The 21,164-nt window shown below is 44.4% G+C and overlaps 1 protein-coding gene across 1 annotated transcript in view; it reads right to left on the bottom strand.

Moving 5' to 3' along the window:
• The window catches only part of stard9 (StAR-related lipid transfer (START) domain containing 9), a 58,488-nt gene that overhangs the window by 18,971 nt on the left and 18,353 nt on the right, over window positions 1–21,164 (bottom strand). The window contains exons 4-14 of the mRNA XM_084392897.1: window positions 6,569–6,685; window positions 6,453–6,485; window positions 5,058–5,116; window positions 4,814–4,926; window positions 3,115–3,257; window positions 2,124–2,191; window positions 1,631–1,728; window positions 1,355–1,555; window positions 1,178–1,275; window positions 1,013–1,090; window positions 410–487 (exon numbers count right to left, since the gene is read on the bottom strand). Coding sequence (XP_084249023.1) covers window positions 410–487; window positions 1,013–1,090; window positions 1,178–1,275; window positions 1,355–1,555; window positions 1,631–1,728; window positions 2,124–2,191; window positions 3,115–3,257; window positions 4,814–4,926; window positions 5,058–5,116; window positions 6,453–6,485; window positions 6,569–6,685 — 1,086 coding nt within the window. The remainder of the gene's footprint in view (window positions 1–409; window positions 488–1,012; window positions 1,091–1,177; window positions 1,276–1,354; window positions 1,556–1,630; window positions 1,729–2,123; window positions 2,192–3,114; window positions 3,258–4,813; window positions 4,927–5,057; window positions 5,117–6,452; window positions 6,486–6,568; window positions 6,686–21,164) is intronic.

Genomic DNA, 21,164 nt, shown 5'->3' with positions numbered 1-21,164 from the left:
GCATATTAGAATGATTTATGAAGATCGGATCATGTGACACTGAAGACTGGAGTAATGATGCTGAAAACTTAGCTTTGCCATCACATGAATAAATGATGGTACATTTTAAAATATATCAAAATACAGTTATTTTTATTTGAATAATATTTCACAATACTACTCTTTTTACTGTATTTTCTGTTATAGTAATTATGAGGAAACGGTCACACTGCAAGATATAAAGTTGCAATTACATGAAGTAAAGTCACGATAAAATGCAGCCTTGGTGAGCATAAGAAACTTCTTTCAAAAACATTTAAAAAAACGTATCGACCCCAAACTTTTAAACAGCAGTGCACATAAAAGAGAGCTCCTACAGAGCGAGCTCAGAATTAACACAGACTACAGCGTTTCAAGGACGTGAACTAACCTTCAGTTCATTCTGTAGGACTATATCAGACAAGCTACCCTCTCTCTCATCACTGAGAGATGGACTGGGGTTCCTCTGCTGTGGATGGAAAAAACAATTAGCAGTCAGCAACTTTTGTCTTATGCAAGTATGGAAATTTGGCTAACATCATTGGCATTGTGAAACCATATCCTAACCATGCACCTGACAAGTGTCCATTCCTAAGCAGCAGCAAAGAGCACAGGACAAGAAGACTGGTTTCTGTTATTGTTGATGTGAAATTTGGACAGTGAAATCTCATATGTCCAAATTCTCACTCCATATAGTTCATTAGTAAACCTCAAATATGTTCTAAATGGCTTGACAGGTTGGTCTTTTTTTTAAAGAAGACACTACATCATAATTTGGACTCAAAAAATAAATAAATCAAAGCTGTACTATATGTCTAACCAAGTTGTATTCCAAAATTTAAGTTGATGTCACACAGATTGAGTTCCATGAAAATGTAATGTCCAATTTTAAAACAGGATGAATTTTCAGTGTTTATGCATTCAAAAGATATCAATGACGATTACTAAAACATGAAGACAATGAAAAAGTCAGCACACTGACAAGTTCTAATACCATTTCAAAGTTGAGCAGCATGCTCTTCAGACGATCAATTTCCTCTCGCAGTTCCCTGATCAACCTCACATTGGCGTCCTGAGGTAAAACAAGTGCTTTTTTTAGTTTCCTTAACTTCATCTCACAAGAATGTTCTGCAGAAATTTTAAATGCATTTGGACAAACCTCATTGACTCTTGGCTTGTTGACAATGTTCCTGGCATGAGCTGCATAGCGGAGGGTGCTCAGAGTCTCATTGTAGCTGCTGCTGGATGGCGAGACAGCTGGCGAAAAACAAATCTCAGAATCAATTTGTCTGGCACTGCAACAAACACCAACAATTCACCATGCTGAATGACTTACTTGCAACCATGATGGTTTTGGAGTTGCCGCCCAGACTGTCTTTGAGAAGCCAGGTGAGGACAGAGTCCCTGTAGGGAATGAAGCAGTGTCTGCGCCCGCTGCCCGACAGAGAGCTGGACTGGCTGCCCACGGTGCTCCCTTCACCCTCACTGAGCACACTGTTAATGCTCTGACTGCTGCTGAACATCTGAGAGTTTTGGGCTAGAAAAACAAAGTGAAATCTGATGACAAGGAAGATAAGAAAGGATGATAAAAGTTAAGAAGGCCAGTGCCTACCAAGAGCGGAGATGACAATGCCAAGGGTGACAAGAGATTTGTTGATGTTGGCTCCTTCAGTTATTCTGTCTCTGCAGTATTGAGGGTCTGCTCGCTCACTGACACAGCACAAAGAGGGTCAGAGTCAGTGTCAGAACTTTACTCTTCACCATTGCGCTTGCATTCCAGAGATCACCCACTAGGGGGCATCTCTATCATGTTCAGTAAAAGCCACATTCTAGATTAGGGGTGTCCAATCCTGCTCCTGGTTATTCCACTGTCTAGTAGAGTTCAGCTCCAACCCAACTTAAACACATCTGAACCAGCTAATCAAGGTCTTACTAGGCATACTAAAAACATCCAAGCTGTTGTGTTGAGGCAAGTTTGAGCTCAACTCTGCAGGATAGTGGCCCTCCAGGACTGTGTTTGGACATCCTTGATCTAGATGTTGACTTTACAGGATCTATACTGCCTGAAAGGAATGATTGTTTAAAGTTAAACAAAACACACTAACCTGCCAGCCAGGTCCACCAAGTTGATCTTGCTCACTATTTCTGAAGGAAGGTTATTTTCTAGAATAGCCTATAAAAAGAAAACACTATTCACACTACAATATACACTACACTGAAAAAAAAAATGGGTGTAGAAACAATTTTCACTCAGAAATTGCTAAATTCCTGTAAATGTCACAAATAATTACAAAGATACTGCAAGTAATACATTGAATTAAACTACATTTTTATGTAGAAAAATTAAAATCGTTTTTTTTTTTTTGTAAAACATACTCCATCAATTTTTGTTTTATTTACAACTTCTAAAAATAATTTTTACAGCATCCCATTCAAAAGTTAGGGGTCGGTAAGATATTTTATGTTTTTGAAAGGAGTCTCTTGTCCTCAGCAAGGCTGCATTTATTTGATCAAACTACAGGAAAAACAGTAATATTGTGAAATATTATTAAAATTTAAAATAACTATTTTCTATTTGAATGTATTGTAAAATGTAATTTATTTCTGTATCATTACTCCAGTCTTCAGTGTCACATGATCCTGAAGAAATCATTCTAATATGCTGATTTGGTGCTAAAAAACATTTATTATTATTATTAATGTTGAAAACAGTTGTACTACTTAATATTCTTGTGGAAACCGTGATACATTTTTTCAGGATTCTTTGCAGATGAATAGAAAGTTCAACTCTTTTCAATTCTATGTTCAATTTCTATTAGGACCAGAAATCTTCTGATCAATGTAATGCATCCTTGCTGTATAAAAGTATTCGTGTACTGTCCCGAAACATTTGAATGGTAATGTAGAGGATAATTTAATAATATTTTTTGACACTTGGATGATGAAGCAAGAAAATATCCAGTGTGACTTGCAGCCATTTAGAACTTTAAGGTGCTTTAACCAGTCATACAACAACACTAGTTTAATGCAGTTTGCTTTAAAAAAAAGACAAATGGGAGATCTTCAGATGCTATGGACATGATCAGAGATTCAAACCTGTGTGTATTGAATAGTAAAGATGGCATGAGATCGACTGCTAGCATCATGAACGTGTGTAGCGGCTGTGATGCGGTTAGCGATGCCCTCCTCAAGCAGATCCACTGCTTGCTTGTAGTCGGTCACTACATGCTGAGAAAGACCTATGATAAACACATAATAGCATCATCATCATCCTTTCCACAATTTGAGTCACAGATACTCTCTTCCTGCCTGAGAATGACACTCAGATTACTGTAAAAGGAACAAATTCAGGAAGAGAATGATGCAAAATCCTCTTTTAATATAAAGTGGACTGCGGTGCTAAAACATTTACTAATTGGTCTTTTATGATGTAATTTGGTCTGAGTTTAGCCTCAGTTTAAATGTGCATGTGCGTACAGTGACCACAACTTTTCAAGCAAAACATTTACATATATTGAAAATATATTTTCATTTGTTAGGTTTTAAATTGTAATATATGTATAATATATACATATTATAATATAGTTCTGGTTGTCCAACTGCTTGTTAATCTGTCGGGAATTAGCAAAACAGTTCAAAATAATTGAAAAAACAGAACAGTTATGAGAAAAGGTATGTATTTTGTTATTCAATGCTAGGAAAATTCAACCTTTTCAAGTATCCATTATGTCCAAATACTTTTTGGAGTTACTGTGTTTACATGTTTGAGAAAGACATCTGGTCAATACACAATGCCTTTCTACTCAGCTCCCAGCAGCCACATGGAAGTGAGGTCACTTCCTTTGCTGCACTGGGCTTTCTCCTAATACACACAATGACTGGATGTTGGACAAGAAGGAAGAGAGAGAGAGCAAAGCCTACAAGTTGGCTACTCTCAACACAAGCTGTGGTGGGAACTGAGGGTATGTTCACACTTGTGGTTCGGTTCTCTTGGTTCTTTTAGTCCGGACTAAAAAAAGAAAACAATACATTTAGTCCTGGTTCGCTTAGCATTCACACTGTCATTTTAAGACTGAACCTAAAGAAACAAAATATAAAAAAATTATTGAACTTAACTTGAACATCCAAAACAATGCTGTGTTCTAGGCTTGTATGTGCGTACGTATGATGGTATATTGACCAGCTGAGAACTCATGAAAAGTTTATAAAATGTGTAAAGGAGTCTTCCGTAGCACACAAATAAAGATCTGCTGCAAGGAGACGGTGTTTCTGACGCCTGTACCAAACTGCGATGGGCAACATTGTGACTATGATGAGAAAAAACAGGTATGCTTCAGCATTCTGTCCTTTTTAAGGGCCCCATCTTGTGACATTACGTCCTGTTTTTGGTTAGTTTAGATGTCTTTGGTCAGTGTTGCATTCAAATTTCGGTTGAAACGCACCAGGGCTTGGATGGCAGCATTCATACTTATTTACATGAACCGCCATGACAGAGCAATCGCACCAGAGTTCGTTTTAATCGAACCAAACCTGCCAAGTGTGAACACACCCTGAGTTACAAATGCAAACAGTCAAGAACGAATAACTTATGTACACAATTACTTCTTTAATAAAAATATACAACCATTCATTAAACGTTATAACACAGTGAGCGCTTTCCTCGTGTTTTCATAAGTGTAAGTTACAAGAGATATTTTGACTTTGTTTGAGGAGATTCACCAGACTTTACCAGTTTTGTTCTTTCTACAACAAATCAGCTTGAAAGCCATTTAAAGTTTGCCGTGTGAACACTCACCCTGCACGTAGGGCCCCTTCTCTGGGTGTTCTCGAACCCTCAGGGGTGCTGGCTTCTTCTGCTCCGCACCTCTCAGCAGATCGCGGACACGCTCATTATAAATCTCTAAAAAACTGAGAGGGAAAACATAAGGTTGTGATTTGCTTTCACTTACAGGCATTTTTCTTGCTTCATTCTCAGCATATGTTTGTTGGTACTGTTGCGAAAGTGTCAAAGGAAAAGAATCCAAGGGTTTTCCTCTCACCTTATTTCAACTCTACAGCTCTGTCCATCAGTAGAGTCGACTTCAGACCTAAACAGACCCTTAATAAACGATAAAAAAGGCTTGTTTTGAAAGAAAACTTTCAAAGATAACGCCATGGATAATGTAAAGTGGCAGTGCTGGTAAATATATGTCATTATTAAAGGGATAGTTCACCCGATAAAAGATTTTCGTTCATCTTCAGAACACAAATGCAGATATATTTATTTAAAACTGAGAATTTTTTCAGCCCTCCACTGAAAGTCCACAAAAGAAAAATTGAGGCTTCAAAAAGTTCATAAAGACATCATAAAAGTAATTCATCTGAACTGAGTTGTTTAATCCAAGTCTTCTGTTTACAATTGTTTTTTATGATCATTGTTCAACACACATAGAGCACATCAAATATGGTTAACAGAAGCTCAACTGAACTTGATGCATGTGTGTCAAGAAAGCTCATTTGATCTTCCATTTTCTATTTAAACAGTCCATTATTTCAAAAGACATGCTCAAAACAGGTTGATTTATATGGATTACTTTTCCAATGTCTTTAGCCCTATTCACACTGGATTAGTATTATCTGGGGACCTCGTGTGATTTAGAAATTACCCACCCACATCTGAATTTAGTGTGGCGCATTCGCACAGGATAAGAGAAGCCTGTGATTTTACTCGAATTTACTGACTTATCTCCCCGATATGATGTCAATAGGCTATTGCTTGGAAATGTCTTGTCGTTATAGGTCTAGCTGTATGATATATCATAAACAGAATAATGTTCCTTACCGCATGCTGTTATACATGTCATCCATCTCCATCTAATCATTCTTTTTTCGCTCTTCTGGTGATTTTCAGCCTTATCTTTCTGCAAATTGTATAGTTGTGGTGTAGGTATAGCGATATTACCCAGCACCCAAATTACTATCAAAACACTCCAACACAGCCTCCATTCTTCACGAAAGATGGATAAAAAGGCGCACAGGAAACAAAAACCTTGAAAAAATTATATACGACCCTGCCAAATCACAGAGATGCCGATTCCCACGGGACTAATATTATCCCAGGACCTTGGTGTTCGGCGAAATATGGTAGGTCATTTGCGGGGGAATTTTTACTTTACAAATTACAGACATAGCCAATTCGCACGGGATTAAGATAACCTCCGCAAATATTACAAATGACAAAATGACAAAAATGACAACTTTTTCAAGTGTCAACTTTGGTTGCATAGACTTTCAATGGAGGGACAGAAATATATTCAACTGTATTTTGAAGATGAAAGAAATTATGGCCTTGTTTCACAGACAGGGCTTAGATTAAGCCAGGACTAGGCCTTACTTAAATTAGGACATTTAATTAACTTTTTAAAATGTCAAAACATTACTGGTGTGCATCTTACTTGACAGATCCTTGGTGTCAGCCCAATGGAGTCCTGCAAAGATGAAGACGACATAATATTTAGGTTGAAATAAAGCTTCATCAATGACTTTATCTCATGCTAGTGCTGTTACTCACCGGAGTACCCATCATGGTGTACGTTTTCCCTGAGCCCGTCTGTCCGTACGCAAACAGACACACGTTATACCCCTCTGAAGCCCCAGACAGGACACACACACCCAGGTCCTGAAACACCTAGAGGAGACGACACACTTTTTTTTTAGACCAATTTTGTTAGGTTAGTGCAAAACCTGCCTGGATCTCAAGGTGTTGAAATTCTTGTTCTGTATACTTTGAATGAGTTTGTTGAGAGAGCGTTATTGTTGATCCATGTTTGTTTGAGAGAGAGAGCCAACCTGGTCTTTGAAGGTTGCCTGCGTATGTTTGTGTATGTTTAGAGCGAAGAGAATGTGCTGCATCTGTGTTTGCTTGAGACCCTCAGAGCGAGTGGAGATCAAGCTTTGGCCTTTTTAACTGTAAGGAGAGGAGAAATGAAAACACAGAGACCTACTCCTTTATCACCAGCCCCACTTGGACTGCTCTATTTTCCTCTTTCTCTTCCTTCAGTTTGTTTTTCTTCAGAATTCATTGAACTCCTGTGTCTAAACGAAATCTCCTTGACAGCATGTTGTCCATCTCAGCATAAGACACACTGACACATGCCAGTCTGACATGTTAAAAAAAGCACACCATATCAACAACCCCCATTATGTATAGTAGAGTACCTGTGTAGATGAGTAATTTAAGAGGGATTGTACACTGTAAAACTGCCATTTTTACAGAAAAAAAACTAATTAATTCAGCCCTTTTTCTGCTACTAAAATCTGTTTTGTACCTTTAACATATACTGACATCCACCATCCACACAGTAGCTATATTTCCATCCAAAGTTGTGAATGTAACTTGTGCGCAAAATTGGAATATCGCACAAAACATTTGCGAATAAAGCACCATATCCAGTGAGCCGAAAAGAACAAAACCAACACAAACGTTTGTTTTTCATACACCCTTGTCTATCTTCATGAACTTTGAAAAGGATTACAAAACTAAACACATAAAATACATCTTTCTTTGTGTACTACAGGTGTGGGAGAGAGAGAGAGAAAGTAATTTGACCTTCACGTCCACTGAAAACCCAGTGAGTCAGCAAAACAAGAGACTCTCTCAGGGTATTGTAACCCAGGTATGTATTTGGCAGAGATGAGAAGAGTCCTGGGGCCAGGCCGGTCTCTGTGTAGGGTGTGAATGAAGGCTAATTGGGATGCTGTCTGCAGGGAGAGTGGATCTAGCAGCCGCTTCTGTCTGACTTACTCTAATTATCCTGAGTTCCATTCTTCAGCTTGAAAGAATCAGTGAGGGAGCTTGTTAGACAAGTCCATCTTAACTCACTCTCCACTGAACTCAGCTCATGTTAGATGCTTTTCAATGTCACAGCACTCTCTTTTTAATTTGCTCTCCCTGTCACTACTGGACTTTAGCCAAAACCACTCTTCAAGTCTCAAACAAGTTCTTAAACAGCATTATATTAGTGTTTATGGCTTAAAGTAGTGATCTGACACATGACATGGGCTGTGTTCGAACTCGCCCCTACATTATTCCACTAATATAGTCCACTTGAAGGAGTGAGTGAATTCGGACACTGAATGCGACGCAAGGACTGCCGCTTTTTCATCATTTGTGCTTGTTTTTTTAATAATCATTTGAAACTTTGCAAACTGGTAATTCCAGTAGTAATGAAAAGATTAATCTGTAACACTTTATTTAAGGTGACATAGTTACATGTTTCTACATAGTAATAACAGTATGTTATGCATATACTAACCCTAAACCAAAACCTAACCCTAAGCCTAGCCGTAAATCTATAGTAACTACATGTAGTTAATTAATATTAATATTAATACTCAGTACTTATTTAAGCAAGTACAATGTAAAAATAAAGTGTAACCGATTAATCTTGTTGTAACGGTCACCAGCTGGAGTGCCCTTGAGAGCCACCAGAGGGCACTCCACATAAGACTATTATCACTCACAAACTACATTTCCCATAACTCACTGCCCGGACTCATCATCACTGATCACATTCACCTGTACCTCATTCACTGATTGCATTCACCTGTGTCTCATCCTGTTAGTCTCAGTCTATTTACACCCTGTTCATTCATTCACTCACCGCGAAGTCTTGTTGTACTGTTAGTCTGCAATTCTGAGCATTTTCCCTGGTTTCATGTCTCTTGGTTTTTGGATATCTTGCCCTGTTCCCTGGATTACTCTCTTGCCTCTGGTCCCTACCTGTTTTGTTTGTTTGTTTGTTTGTTTGGACTGCCTACCTGTGTATGACCCTTGCCTGTACATTGGATTACGCCTCTGGATTGCCCTCAAATAAAGCTGCATTTGGATCTAAACCTTCGTGTCTCGGAGCAGTTCATAACAGAAGACTTCGCCACACCCAGATCCAGCAGCTATGAGCTCCAGAAATCCAGCAGTAGGGATCTCGCCTGATCTTCCCAGCATGAGCCGGGAGTTCGCTGGACAGATCGCGGCCTTGGCCCTGGATAGCCTCGATCTGTTCCAGTACACCTGGGGGTTTGTTCCTCTCGCTGCCTCTTGCTCTCTGGGTGATGAAGCAATTAAGTTGTGTTACCGGCTGGGGGCTAATGGGCCTTTCACACAGGACGCGGTATGCGCGGCGCTGCGCTATAAAACCCATTCATCTCAATGGCTTGCGCCGCTCAAGGACGTTTTGTTTCTGCGTCGAGCAAAGCGCAAGCGCAGCGGTGCGCATCATTGGCGTGCTCACGCGCACGCCGCGGGTCAAAGTTCAAAATAGTTCAACTTTTGCCGCTGCGCTCTGTGACGATTACCAGCGCGGCCAATAGAATCAGGGGATCCAAACAAGGACGGAAATCTAAATGGATGAACAGCTAAATTTGATATCTGAATTAAAACAAGAATCATGAAGTCAGCTCTTTTTTTAGAATAAAACATTTATTCAAACATTAAACCTGAAACTAAGAAACAAAAACAGACGTAATAGAGCTCCCGCTAAAAGTTTTTAAAACTCCGCCTACGTCATAGCTCAGCGCAAATCGCGTTGTATCTGAAAGGCAACGCTGAACCCAGCGGCAAGCGCCGCGCATACCGCGTCCTGTGTGAAAGGCCCATAAGGAGGTTGACCCGAGTGAGCTCCCCGATCTCTCAGGTCTGGATTGGAGAGAGGCACTCTCCAGATGTCTGGAGAGCTTCCTTCCTTGGCACGCCATGTCACCGCCTGCACTTCACGCCAGTCCAGCCGAGCCTGCACTTCACGCCAGTCCAGCCGAGCCTGCACTTCACGCCAGTCCAGCCGAGCCTGCACTTCACGCCAGTCCAGCCGAGCCCGCACTTCACGCCAAATCTGCCGAAGCCAAGGCAGTATGCGTCATGCCCGCCGCCCCTGAGACTGAGAGCGTCATGCCCGCCGCGCCTGAGATAGCAAGCGACATGCCCACCAAGCTAGAGCCTTCATCGCTGGTCCCGTCCAGCACAGAGCCCTCTTCACCGCTGGTCCCGTCCAGCACAGAGCCTTCTTCATTGCCGCTGGTCCCGTCCAGCTCAGAGCCCTCTTCGCCGCTGGTCCTGTCCAGCTCAGAGCCCTCTTCGCCGCTGGTCCTGCCCAGCTCAGAGTCCTCTTCGCCGCTGGTCCTACCCAGCTCAAAGCCCTCGCCGCCGCTGGTCCCGTCAAGCTCAGAGCGCGCTGATCCTGATCCAGAGACTGAGCTTCACGTCACTTCTGCCGATCCAGAGACTGAGCTTCACGTCACTTATGCCGATCCTGATACTGAGCCTGAATCTGTTCCTCTTCCTCTTTCTGCGCCTGTGTCTTCGGACAAGATGGTCGACTCCACGCCTGTCTCTTCGGACAAGATGGCCGAATCCACGCCTGTGTCTTCGGACAAGATGGCCGACTCCACGCCTGTGTCTTCGGACAAGATGGCCGAATCCACGCCTGTGTCTTCGGACAAGATGGCCGAAACCACGCCTGTGTCTTCGGACAAGATGGCCGACTCCACGCCTGTGTCTTCGGACAAGATGGCCGAAACCACGCCTGTGTCTCCGGACAAGATGGCCGCCGCCGAACCAGTGTCTTCGGACAAGATGGCCAGCAAAATTTGATATCTGAATTAAAACAAGAATCATGAAGTCAGCTCTTTTTTTAGAATAAAACATTTATTCAAACATTAAACCTGAAACTAAGAAACAAAAACAGACGTAATAGAGCTCCCGCTACAAGTTTTTAAAACTCCGCCTACGTCATAGCTCAGCGCAAATCGCGTTGTATCTGAAAGGCAACGCTGAACCCAGCGGCAAGCGCCGCGCATACCGCGTCCTGTGTGAAAGGCCCATAAGGAGGTTGACCCGAGTGAGCTCCCCGATCTCTCAGGTCTGGATTGGAGAGAGGCACTCTCCAGATGTCTGGAGAGCTTCCTTCCTTGGCACGCCATGTCACCGCCTGCACTTCACGCCAGTCCAGCCGAGCCTGCACTTCACGCCAGTCCAGCCGAGCCTGCACTTCACGCCAGTCCAGCCGAGCCCGCACTTCACGCCAAATCTGCCGAAGCCAAGCGACATGCCCGCCAAGCTAGAGCCTTCATCGCTGGTCCCGTCCAGCACAGAGCCCTCTTCACCGCTGGTCCCGTCCAGCACAGAGCCTTCTTCATTGCCGCTGGTCCCGTCCAGCTCAGAGCCCTCTTCGCCGCTGGTCCTGTCCAGCTCAGAGCCCTCTTCGCCGCTGGTCCTGCCCAGCTCAGAGTCCTCTTCGCCGCTGGTCCTACCCAGCTCAAAGCCCTCGCCGCCGCTGGTCCCGTCAAGCTCAGAGCGCGCTGATCCTGATCCAGAGACTGAGCTTCACGTCACTTCTGCCGATCCAGAGACTGAGCTTCACGTCACTTATGCCGATCCTGATACTGAGCCTGAATCTGTTCCTCTTCCTCTTTCTGCGCCTGTGTCTTCGGACAAGATGGTCGACTCCACGCCTGTCTCTTCGGACAAGATTTCCGAATCCACGCCTGTGTCTTCGGACAAGATGGCCGACTCCACGCCTGTGTCTTCGGACAAGATGGCCGAATCCACGCCTGTGTCTTCGGACAAGATGGCCGAAACCACGCCTGTGTCTTCGGACAAGATGGCCGACTCCACGCCTGTGTCTTCGGACAAGATGGCCGAAACCACGCCTGTGTCTCCGGACAAGATGGCCGCCGCCGAACCAGTGTCTTCGGACAAGATGGCCGAAACCACGCCTGTGTCTCCGGACAAGATGGCCGCCGCCGAACCAGTGTCTCAGGACAAGATGGTCTCCGCCGAGCCAGTGTCTCTGGACAAGATGGCCGCCGCCGAGCCAGTGTCTCAGGACAAGATGGTCTCCGCCGAGCCAGTGTCTCCGGACAAGATGGCCACTGCCACGTCGCCTGAGCCCTCAGCAGAGATGGCCGCCGACACGTCTGAACCTGAGCCATCAGCAGAGAAGGCCGCCAACACGCCTGAACCTGAGCCCTCAGCAGAGATGATCGCCGACACGCCTGAACCTGAGCCCTCAGCAGAGATAGCCGCTGCCACGGTGTCTGTTTCTGAGCCGGTGTCTGTTCCTGAGCCGGTGTCTGTTCCTGTCCCTGAGCCGGTGTCTGTCCCTGAGCCGGTGTCTGTTCCTGTCCCTGAGTCTGTGTCTGTTCCTGTCCCTGTGTCTGTTCCTGTGCCGGTGTCTGTTCCTGTGCCATGGCCGCCTGAAGGGTCGTCTCCTCCCTGGCCGCCTGCACAGCCTGCTCCGCCCTGGCCGCCTGCACAACCTGCTCCGCCCTGGCCGCCTGCACAGCCGGATCCGCCCTGGTCGCCTGCACAGCCGGATCCGCCCTGGTCGCCTGCACAGCCGGATCCGCCCTGGCCTTCCGCCCTGCCGCAGTCTTCAGGTCCTCTTCCGCTGCACAGGCCTGGCCCTCCATCCCGCCCCCGGGTCCGCCTCCGCTCCACCTCCCTCCTGGACAGTTTTAGGAGCGTCTGGAATCCGCTCCTTAAAGGGGGGGCTATGTAACGGTCACCAGCTGGAGTGCCCTTGAGAGCCACCAGAGGGCACTCCACATAAGACTATTATCACTCACAAACTACATTTCCCATAACTCACTGCCCGGACATCATCACTGATCACATTCACCCTGTACCTCATTCACTGATTCTCATCCTGTTAGTCTCAGTCTATTTACACCCTGTTCATTCATTCACTCACCGCGAAGTCTTGTTGTACTGTTAGTCTGCAATTCCGAGCATTTTCCCTGGTTTCATGTCTCTTGGTTTTTGGATATCTTGCCCTGTTCCCTGGATTACTCTCTTGCCTCTGGTCCCTGCCTGTTTTGTTTGTTTGTTTGTTTGTTTGTTTGTTTGTTTGTTTGTTTGTTTCTTTGTTTGGACTGCCTACCTGTGTATGACCCTTGCCTGTACATTGGATTACGCCTCTGGATTGCCCTCAAATAAAGCTGCATTTGGATCTAAACCTTCGTGTCTCGGAGCAGTTCATAACACTTGTACACCGTCACGGAAAATAGCATGTATAAACCTTACAATGCGGAAAATTCATTCGGCGTGACCCTCACAGAGAATTATGGGTATTCTCTAGCCGTTGAGTGCACATCGGTTGTACACATCATTGCGGTGTATTATGGGATTTTAATGAGTGCACTCGATAACATCCACTATGGTTTTGGATATTACTACAAATGGCTGTACCCTCAAATAGGGCCTCATTTAATGGTATAGGGGGCGGATTCGAACACAGATGTCATTTGTCTGACTACACTAAAAGCAAAACTTGCTCACTTATGCTCCTAATTTAAAAACAATTCAAAAGTGTAGATTCTTTAGAAATGGTCCCACAATATAACATGCACAAATAGGCATGAGAAAATGGAGATGATCAATTATGACAAAATTCAGAAACATAATGTGTGCCATGACAAAGAAGTTTACTTTGACAAACCAAACTTAATATTTTCAGTTTATTTGATAGACTGCAAAAAAGGCAGCTCATGTTAACCTGTTTCACTGTGTAAACATTAATATACAAAAAAACACAATGACAATTAATATTATTAATCCTATGAATAATAATAATAATAATAACACTTAAAGACTTTGGCCAAAATTGAATTAAATCCCCCTCTAAGATTATGTGTGTGCATGCAATTATGAATGTGCGCATGTGTACAGACATAGGAAACCTTGGACAAAAGCATCTGATGTTTGCTTTCCTCCTTTTTCCTCCTCATACACAAACAAAAACAAATGTACTTCTGGTCACAATGCTAGAGGAAAGCTGAATTTAGAGTTGATTCTGGACAGGAAGTTGTCCAGAAGGTCAGTGCTTTAGGCAACATGTGATCCCAAAGACCCCTTTGAGGAGATTCTCAGTCTGGGAGGAGCAAATCCAAAAGTGGGGCAGTGGAAAGGAAGTGTCAGGCAGTCTAAATGATGGGAGATGACGTCTTTCAATAACAAACAACACCATCATGGGTTCAGTCTTGGCATCTCAGTGAAAGAGTTTAAAGGCCTTGGTGAAAGACTCTAAAAATGAGGCTAAAGCAGGGTGCTTTAGGACGAATAATCCACTCTGTTAAAAAGCTGTTAGTTCGTAATACACCCACTTTTAAAATCCTAAGGCCTGTAATCAGAGTGTGGAGCGCTACAGTGAGGAGAGGCTCTTTAATGTGGCTTTCTTAATAGCCACCTCTCAAAAACTCCTTGTTTCTTGTGATATCTCATGGGAGTGCCAACTGAAGCCCATCCAAGGCAAGGGCCGTCCCAGACCACAGACCAATACGTCAGTCCCGCTTTTATGCAGAGCACTGGGACAAAAATACTGAAACACATGGTTTACATTGAAGGGACTTCCCAGCTTTATTCAGCCATCACATGAATAAATTTGATTTTAAAATATATTCAGATAGAAAACTATTTAAATGATAATAATAATAATAGTATTTCACAATATTACTGTTTTACTGTATTTTTGAGTCTACTTTTAAAAAAACATTTAAAAACTGTACTTAAAGTCCACATGAATTCAAAATTGACCATATTTACTTTGTTTGCCTAAATTGATCGTTTTGTGGTGAACAATTCATCCATCCAAAAAAAAATTTTGGCTTCGTAATCTTTAATCAAAATCTGAAAATGCCCCTCCCCTCTGCATTGGAGGACCTTCCCTGATGACGTATGTTTGACGGCTTGGTTTGGGCAAACGCTTAACCACTCCCCTCAAACCGTTAGTCTGTAATGAGGGAGAGATGGAGAGGAGGAGCGCTAGAGTAAAACCCTGCCCTCTGTTCAATATTCCTTTTCACTGGGAAATACGTCACAACACTGGAGAAAAGTCGTTTGCAACTTCCGGTTCACGCGGACTTTAACTTTTGAACGGTAGTGTATGTAATATAGAAGTAATAAATATTAACAATGTCAAATGCAAAATCTTCACTGCAAAAAAAAACAAATGCAAGATTAAAGAGAGTGTTGACCACAACTGTAAATGATTGACTGTTATTTTATGGGAAAAGAACAGCTTGGACATTGTGCTAAACATCTTTTTTTGTGTTCCATGCAAAAAAGAGAAAGTCATTTTTGTCACTTGTCTCACTTGATTTTGAGATTCCAAATGTTGTATTCACAAACCTGGGAATAACAACAACTAGACTTGTTCTGACTGAGATATTTTCATGTAATGACTCTGAGATCCTGTTTATAGCTGCATGCGACTGTAGGGAAAGCTGGGTTAAATGGGTGGTGGAGGGGACTGTGGGAGAGAGAGAGAGAATGATACGGAGCTGATTGGCAGGGGTTCAACTTGCTACACGATTGTCATACTTTCACAGACATTTTGTGGGTCAAATTTGCAAAGGGAGGGAAGGAGGTCAGGGGATTCTGAGGGCTACACAGAAAGAGCTAAAGAATGAGAATGAGAATGAGAGAGAGAGAGAGAGAGAGAGAGAGAGAGAGAGAGAGAGAGAGAGAGAGAGAGAGAGAGAGAGAGAGAGAGAGAGAGAGAGAGAGAGAGAGAGAGAGAGAGAGAGAGAGCCAAGACACCAACTGTTGATGCAATTAGCCGATGGAGCAAAAACTAAAGGATTGAAGAAAAAGACCCAAAACCAATGGAGTTTTTCTACTCCCATTCAAGTAAAGGTTCTTCCCATCGCAGCTGTTCTTATGAGGGTAAATGACTTCCACAGCCAGCAACGCGATTTAAAGTCCATGCTACAGTTATGGAGAGGTACATACACTACCATTCAAAAGCTTGGGGTTTGCAAAATGTTTTAGGTTTTTAAAAATAATTATCTTATGCTCACCAAGGCTGCATTTATTTGATCAAAAACACAGTCAAAAAAACCAGTTGTTTTCTATCCGAATATATTTAAAATGTAATTTCTTCCTGTGATTCCAAAGCTGAATTTTCAGCATCATTACTCCAGTCTTCAGTGTCACATGATCCCTCAGAAATCATTCTGATATGATGATTTGGTGCTTAAGAAACAATTCTACTTATTATTAATGTAGAACAAACAGTTATGCAACTTACTATTTTTTCAGGATTCTTTAATGAATAGAAACTTCAAAAGAACACCATTTATTTGCAAGAAATCTTTTGTAACATTGTAAATGCGTTAAATCAATTTAACGCGTCCATGCTGAATAAAAGTATAATCAAAGAATTTCTTTGTAAAGAAACATGTTCATTTGTGCGTCACTGAAAAAATTTGAAAGTTGACGTACGTGGTAAGACTGTGTGTAAAGATGTTTTGTGCGAATTTTGTTCATGCCACTCACACAGAAACCCAGAAATACCAAGAGCATAATAAAGTCGTGCACTGTATCGAAAAGGAAAAGGGGGAGGGGAGAGAGAGAGAGAGAGAGAGAGTGATAAAAAGGGAGGGTAAAAAAAAAAAACACAAAGCTGACTTCACTTGGAAAAGAAAACCAGCATTGTGCTCCAGCTCTGGACCAATGACGTCTTCCTAGTGCAATCTGTATGTGTAAAATGATTTACTAAAGCAGCTGTGCTGTTGGCGAGAGAGGGGCTGCAGCTAAAGTGACCCCAGTGCGCTTCACCTACTTCTACTTTACGCTCTCATAATTTATTTATGTCTGTGTCATCGCAATCCTCTCCAATAAAAGCATTATTTGAAGCTTTGAAAATTAACCTGAGAAAATCAAATAAATTGAAACTAAAATAGAATAGATTTAAAGGGCACATATTCTGGAAAACATCATTTTCTTTACTCTTTACTTTTAGTCTGGACACATTTTGATTGAAATTTACTCTGTGTATTTACTAAATGTATATTATTGATCTTATTGTGAACAATTCATCCATGCATTTTTTTATATGTCGTACTTCTCCGATCATTTTGTCCGCATAAACCATGCCCCTTTCTTACAATCGATTGCAAGCTTGGATTCAGATCTGTCTCCATCCAATCAACAACTGAAGAACTGAACCAAGTCCCTTACATTTTTTCCCGATAATCACAATATGGAAGAAATGATCTGTCGTTATCTGTCGGATGAATTTCCATGATCTTTCCAGTAATTTGTGATTACTGGATTTTTAAAACCGTTTTAAGACCGATTCATTATTGAATCATTCAGACTGATTTGTGAATCTGTTCAACTGACTCATTAAAAAGAACCAACTCAAAAGAATGATTCACTCACAATTTTGATTATGATGCTACAAAAGTGTGGGTTATACTCATACTCCAAAGCTTTAAAGATGGTTAAGATGCTGTTTAATGAATTCAGGATGTGATGCAACCTTCACAACAGCTGGCTTCCATTTCTCATCTTTATCTATTTTGCTCCAAGGCCTGATCCTCTTCTCTGTCCTCCTCTCAGCCCTCTGTGCTCCATTTTCTCTTCACACATGGAAATATACAGATAAACATGCTCCGCCAATGACAACCACCAATCTTTTAGCCACTTAAACAAACACATAGGCCAGTATCTTCCCACATGCACAGATAGAAGGGGGCAGGGAGGGGCAGCTGGATCCTAAAGGGAAGAAATAGTGGAGAAGTCGGAGAGAAGGAGCGGGGCTGGTTTCCCCTCCACTGAGGCGTCTCTGGAGACCTCACAGGAAGGACAGACTCCAGTCTCATTTTGTTGCTTGCAGCCTTAGAGAACAGCACTTCACGGAAAGTTCCAATTAAAGAGTAACGTGAGACTTCATGAGACTCTTTTAAACTAAATTAGATGTAATAATTCATAATGTCAGCAATGTGTGGAATCTGAAATGAAGACGGCATTTACTGACTTTATTAAGTGAATATTTAAATAATAATAAAAAAAAGAAAAAGTAGTGAACAGAGAAATGCATTTATACTGGCTGTGATGTGGTCAGATTTACCCTTGGAAAGATTTACATGCTAACCAAATTTTCATTCAAAATCCCACAGTGACTTCAGTTATTGTTACTATAGTAAAACGTACTCGGTTACTAACGTAACCTCTGTTCTCTCTAGAGAGGGAACGAGTATTGCGTAAGCTAGCTTACGCTGCGGGAAAGTCTCCTTTCACGAGATACTGAAGCCAAAAATTATCCTAATTTTTTAAACTTTGTCAACGCAGTGCGGCAGCCTGCAGACCTAGGGCAAGCGAGTCGCGTGCCCATTGGCTGCTCTGCGGCAACTGCAGCAGCCTATGGCTGAGCCTTGCGCGTGACGTCACGTCCAATGAGCGCGCTTGGCGCGCTTAGTGCGTCACAGCCCGTCATTAGGGGTGTGGCTTAGAGTATATAAGCAAGGAACAGAGGCTGCTTCGCTGGTTTCTGTCGCATGAAGCGAAAATGAGCTCGTGGCGAGAGCACGGCGGGTTACGCAATACTCGTTCCCTCTCTAGAGAGAACAGAGGTTACGTTAGTAACCGAGTACGTTCTCTTACGAGAGGTTCTCTCGTATTGCGTAAGCTAGCTTACGCTGCGGGAACACCTTTGTCAACGGCGTGCGCGCGCCCAGCATCCTGAATGAATCCCGTGGGAAGCCCAGGGAACGCGAAACGGAGCTGGGCGGCCAGATACCACAGTACACAAGCACATAATATGGGGCAGGGAGCGGCACAGCCGGTCCAACTAACACTTCCATACAGTGTAGCTCAACCAGTAGAGCTAAATCAGCAGCGTAGCCCGCGCACAGACAGTGGGCTGGCTTACGCGAGACTTAGACTGATAGCACTTTGGCCTGCAAAGCGGGAACATCCAGGTTGTAAAACCTAACAAATGTGGAGGGGGAGGCCCAGCCCGCCGCTGCACAAATGTCATGAATGGGAATCCCACTGGACCACGCCCACGATGAGGCCATGCCTCTGGTGGAGTGTGCCCGAATGCCCAAGGGGCACTGCAGGTTTTTAGATGCGTAAGCAGCTGCGATAGCATCGACTATCCATCTGGACAGAGTGTGCTTCGAGGCGGCGAGACCCTTGGTGCGCCCACCAAACGAAACAAAAAGCTGCTCTGAACGCCTGAAGGCGGCGGAGCGCGAAATATAGCTTCTCAGCGCCCTAACTGGGCAGAGGAGGTGACTATCTGCCTCACAGCCAGTAATCGGCAGGGCTGAAAGGGAAATGACCTGCGCTCTGAAGGGAGTGCCCAAAATTTTTGGGACGTACCCATGCCTCGGTCTGAGAATAACTTTAGAGTCATTAGGTCCGAACTCGAGGCACGCAGCGTTAGTGGATAACGCGTGAAGGTCTCCCACACGTTTTACTGAAGACAGTGCTATCAGAAAAACGGTTTTGAGCGTGAGGTATTTCATATCCACAGTTTCTAAAGGTTCAAAGGGATGTGCTTTCAGTGCGTCTAAGACCAGTGAAAGATCCCACATAGGAACCGAAGGGGGTCGCGGGGGGTTCATCCTCCTCGCTCCTCTAAGGAAGCGGATGACCAACTCGTTCCTTCCTAATGCGCGGCCCGGCTCTGACACAGAGAGCGCTGAAATGGCCGCGACATAGACTTTGAGCGTGGAGGGGGACCTGCCCGCGTCCAGTAGCTCTTGAAGGAAACACAATACTTGTGAGACCCCACATGTCTGTGGATTGAGCCCTTTGGTAGTGCACCATTTGTTAAACACAGACCATTTAGACGTGTAGAGCCGCCTCGTGGAGGGGGCTCTAGATTGTATGATCGTGTTCATCACCCCTTCTGGTAGATCAGCATGTAGTTGTTGAGGCTCCACGCATGCAGAGACCAGTGCTCTGGGTGGGGATGCCAAATCGAGCCGCGGGCTTGAGAGAGAAGGTCTCTTCGCACCGGAATCGGCCAGGGGGCTGAGTCTGCCAATTGTATGAGTTCCGGGAACCAAGCTTGGTTCTCCCAGAACGGGGCTATGAGGAGCACTGTGTGGCGCGCTTTCCTGACTCTCTCGATGACCTGAGGCAGCAGAGAGACTGGCGGAAACGCATATAGCGGGCCGCTGGGCCAAGACTGGGCCAGCGCGTCCTCGCTCTTTGAAAAGAACGCTGGGCAGTGTGCGTTGTCTATTGACGCAAAGAGGTCGACTTTCGCTCTGCCAAAGCGGCGCCACAGCGACTGGACTGTTTGAGGGTGTAGAGACCACTCCCCAGGGGGAACGTTGTCCCTGGACAGTCTGTCGGGGCCCTCGTTCAGATGGCCAGGCACATGCGATGCTCTCAGAGAGCGCAGAGAGTGCTGAGCCCATACGAGGAGGCGTTCCGTCAGGGCGCAGAGTTGCTTTGATCTGACACCGCCCTGGCGGTTCACATAGGCCACTACTGAAGTGTTGTCCGTGCGGACTAGAACATGGTGACCACGGAGGAAAGGGAGGAAGTGCATGAGCGCTTTCTCGACCGCGAGCATCTCTAGACAGTTTATGTGTAGGAGATTCTCCTGGTCTGACCAGTGGCCAAAGACCGGTCTGCCTTCGAAGAGCGCTCCCCAACCTAGGTTGGACGCGTCTGTAGAGACAACTTTCCGGTGTGAGACCACTCCCATATTCACTCCCGTGTGATACCATTCGGCTGCTAGCCAGGGCTGCAGGGCTGAGACGCAGACCTGAGTCACTCTGATTAGCGAGCCGCCGGTCGCCCAGGCTCGATGGGATACGCGCGTTCTCAGCCAGCGTTGAAGCGGGCGCATGCGCAGTAAACCCAACTGAAGCACTGCTGCAGCTGAGGCCATATGCCCCAGAATGCGCTGAAATGCCTTCAGGGGAACCCGGTTGCCTTCTTTGAAGGATGCAGCGAGGCGCTGGATGCGGCGCGCGCGCTGCTCCGTCAATCTGGCCGTCATCGCCACCGAGTCCAGTTCTATTCCGAGAAAGGAAATCGACTGCCGGGGCGAGAGCGAGCTCTTTGTCCAGTTGACCGCTAGACCCAAAACCTCCAGGTGGTCGAGTAGCGCTGTTCTGTGAGACACAAGTTCTGTCTCTGACTGCGCTAGAACGAGCCAATCGTCCAAGTAGTTCAGGATTCGCATTCCCTGACTCCTCAGGGGAGCGAGAGCCGTGTCCATGCATTTCGTAAATGTACGGGGTGCTAAAGACAGGCCGAACGGCAGGACTGTGTATTGATAAGCTCGACCGTCGAAGGCGAATCTCAAAAATGGCCTGTGACGGGGAGTTATCTGGATCTGGAAATAAGCGTCCTTTAGATC

This window comes from Rutilus rutilus (genome assembly GCF_951802725.1).
Source record: "Rutilus rutilus genome assembly, chromosome: 21".
NCBI classification, from domain to species: Eukaryota; Metazoa; Chordata; class Actinopteri; order Cypriniformes; family Leuciscidae; genus Rutilus; species Rutilus rutilus.
This window is presented reverse-complemented; position numbering and strand designations above follow the sequence as displayed.